Genomic DNA, 3,662 nt, shown 5'->3' with positions numbered 1-3,662 from the left:
TATAAGTTATTATTAGTTAGTTATAAATCTATTATAAACAATGTTCAGCCATGCAAGTTAAATTAAGATGTAATTTATATCAAATACCGTATACAGTGTGATTCAGGCTTCCGAAAAAGTTCTATATTGCGTTTTTGGTTTGTGAATTTTATTTCAGTTTTTTTACATAATATGATGAATGAGGTACCTACGTGGCTATCAAAGTATGCAAAACCCTTTTTATTCTCTATGACTTATTTAGTACTTTTTCATCACATTTTCGAGTTTGAACCAGCAACAGGTTCTGGTATTGGAGGAGCTTCTGGCTTATCGGGAGACGTCGTAATCACGCTACCATTCTCATCCACCTCCAAACCAATTGTAGCTCCTATTTTGGCAGAAGCCTGCTTAAAAGTGTCGCTAAGTTTAGCCTGGACAACGTTGAAGCACATGGACATCAACGCAAGTCCGAAGACCAGATAGATAATAGATATTATCATGAAAGCTGGTGATCTTGGTACGTAGTCGCCGAAACCTATGGTCGACATGGATATGAACACGAAGTAGAACGCTTCGAAGAACCGCCAGTTTTCTATGACCATGTAGATACAGGCGCCGCAGAAGATATAGGCGACCAAAATGAAAAGGGCTACCGATATAGGTAAGTTGAATTCGTCGTCGATTTCAAAATTGGATATGGCGGGTGTTGTGGGGGTATCGGTGGGTGGTGCTTGGTTTTCCGGATCTTGGTCTTGTTCTTCCGGATTGTGGAACATGGACGGCCTTCGGAAGGTCGCCACGTCGTACATCATCTGGGCTCCTTTAAATATGTCCTAAAAATTATACATCTTGTTATTAAAAGTATTGTAAAATTAAAATAAAAGTGATTAAGTCCAGTTATGTGCCTTATGGGGAGTAGTTCTAGGGGGAAAATTGTAACACCGTGCTCGGTCCAGTTTTGGCCGAAAAAAGCCGCAAATAAAGTTTTTCAGAAATATCTGCCAAAATATGCAATTTACAAAATTTTTCTTCAAATAAAAAATGAACCTTAGGTAATTACCTACAAAAAGGGTTCTTGTAATTTTTTACGTAGAATTAGTATTTTTCGAGATATTCCGCCTCGAAGATCCCTGATTTTTCTCTCCAAGTCTTACAGCGCTTTCAGATGGAGCGGAGAGTCCGCGACGGACCGTCCGTCGTGTTTTTTTAAGATAGCCGTCGGACGAACTCCGTCGGACGGAGCATACGCGCCCATGTGAAATTGTCCATATAAACTCATGGTACTTGCTCCAAGTCGCGGACGGTGCGCTCCATCTGAAAGCGTTGTTAAGAGTCCATATCACTAGTCCGAAAAAGTAGCAAAAAAGCGTTCGGCATTTAACGTTTTATGTAAAACTGGTTAGGTTTTTTTACACAAATGAAGAAGGAAATTGAAGATAAGGGATTATACTTATCCGCATTGTAGCACATTTTTAGACAACTTCTTTATTTTTAAGATTTTGATGGTCAAACATCAACAAAATATTCTTTATGTTTGGACTAAATTTTCTGGAAAATAACACATAATTTAAAGTTCTATTACAATACGGAAATAGATTGAAGTTTTGTGATCACAGTGATATATAATTTATATGGTTTATATATAATTTATATGGTTATATTATATAAAATCGCAAATTCTTTATAATTTTTAATTGAAAGTAACTAACACTAAGTAAAAATGCTAAAGCGACGATATTATCTGACTATAGTTTCTTTAGGTACCTACCTATTTTAAACATTGCAATTACTGTTGTAAAATATTTAAATTACAAATGCCACGGATATTCAGTGCAATTAGTACTAGTTGATTAACTATTAACTTTCTAGCTGATTAGACCGGATATTTGCCTGAATAGATATATAATTACGAGATAAAAAATATTAATACGTAATATGTATCTGTTAATATTTAAAATATTATATTTCATAAAAAATTCAAACTTGTGGGGATGACTTGAAAGTTCATACACACCCACAAGTAAAATCGTGTAAACTTGTTGGTTGGTAGTTTTTTTATCTTTTCTGCGTAAACACGCACAAGTAAAAACTGTAAGAGGTTTGCGCAAGTTAAAGCCTAGGCGTTTAAATTCCTTTTTTATATTGTCAATCACGGTCGCAAAAATTAATATTTTTGTTACGTTTGAAAAAAAAAACATTTTTTAATTAAGAGTCTATTACGCTGTACTTTCGGGTTGCTCTCAGGGGTCGGGTAAAGCGGGTTTGTAGCCGAAGGAAATATATATTATATTTCAGAAATTAGTCTAAGGTTAGCCCGATCCTGTCGTATTAAGTCACACCCAAAATTCCAAACACACGTGCCTTGATTAAGGCTTGATTAAGGTTTGCAGAGCTTCAGCATTTGCCATAAAATAGCGAGCAATTTGTTACAAAACCATATAAATTATCATATATCACTGTAATCACGAAACTTCAATCTATGTCCGTGTTGTAACGGAATTTTAAATTATGACTTTATTTTTGAGAAAATTTAGTTCAAACATAACGAATATTTTGTTGATGATTGACCATCAAAATCTTAAAAATAAAGAAGTTGTCTAAAAATGTGCTACAATACGGATATAGTATAATTATTTATCTTTAATTTCCTTCTTCATATGTGTAAAAATACTTAGCCAGTTTTACATAAAACGTTAAATGCCGAACGCTTATTTTATTTTGTTACTTTTTCGGACTAGTGAAATGAACTCTTAAGGAACACTTGTACGTGTAGACACCCCATTAGAAATTTAATTTCTTGGTTTCTTAATTTGGGTCTGTTTTATTTTGTGTCGAGTAAGTCTTCAGCCCTTCAGTGGAAGATCACGGGATACCTTCTACTCAAGCAGCAAGTATTTATTGTGACTCAGAGATCGGTTGATCGAGGGAAATTGATAGAAAATAAAATAAGCAATCTCACCCAAAACAAATTGGGATGCTCCTCGGCTTGCCTCGTGTGTACTAATAAGATGTATCTGGCTTAGTTGTAATTTCTTTTTCATTTCCTGACTTTGATTTGAAAATTTTTGGAGCATTTTATTGAAAAATTTTTAGGAGATATTTTATCATTAATTTTTTCTTTCATTATTATCAACTGACCTTATACGAGCTTCTTTACATTTCTATATTTTTAATCATTTATCTTTTTATTTCTGTTACTGTATTATTTGAATGGTTCAATTACTTACGTCGACGCCTGTAGTTTTTCGTACTCTTCGACAACTACCTGTATAGTATAGTCTTCGGACAAACGACCAAAGAAATTTAATGCCCCTGGTAAAAAGTTTTCCAAAATCCGTTAAGGCAATAAGGAAAAGCGGAATTCCGATGAGCGCGTAGACGATGGTCAAGGCTCGTCCTGTGTGCGTTTTGGGAAACATATGGCCATAACCTGTAAGTAAAAAAAAATTATTAAATATTAACCATCACCAAGAATAGTACCGTTGGGTGGTATAGTAGGCCGAGAAATGGCTTTTTTTTAATGGACTTCCTTTTACTTTTTTAACAAAATATTCGTCCCGGGGTCCGGCGCTATTGCATTTTGTAATTACCATACAATTTAACAAAGGTAGTGATAATTGTATCCTTTTCTGTACCTGTCTATAACTTATTAGCCACTATAAATATAAGGCTGTACTTAAACT

At 34.5% G+C, this 3,662-nt stretch overlaps 1 protein-coding gene across 2 annotated transcripts in view; it reads right to left on the bottom strand.

The window, feature by feature from the left end:
• Positions 1-233: 233 nt before the first annotated feature.
• The window catches only part of LOC115884437 (TWiK family of potassium channels protein 18-like), a 333,903-nt gene continuing 330,474 nt past the window's right edge, over positions 234-3,662 (bottom strand). For both annotated transcript variants that reach the window (XM_030903017.1, XM_030903019.1), the window contains 2 exons: positions 3,207-3,409; positions 234-812 (listed from right to left, as the gene is read on the bottom strand). In XM_030903017.1, the coding sequence (XP_030758877.1) occupies positions 252-812; positions 3,207-3,409 (764 nt within the window). In that variant the 3' untranslated portion in view covers positions 234-251. The remainder of the gene's footprint in view (positions 813-3,206; positions 3,410-3,662) is intronic.

Source organism: Sitophilus oryzae, unplaced genomic scaffold (assembly GCF_002938485.1).
Source record: "Sitophilus oryzae breed Bouriz unplaced genomic scaffold, Soryzae_2.0 scaffold_249_pilon_pilon, whole genome shotgun sequence".
Classification (NCBI taxonomy): Eukaryota; Metazoa; Arthropoda; class Insecta; order Coleoptera; family Curculionidae; genus Sitophilus; species Sitophilus oryzae.
Note: the sequence above shows the minus strand (reverse complement) of the source record. Positions and strands in the feature narration are given on the sequence as shown.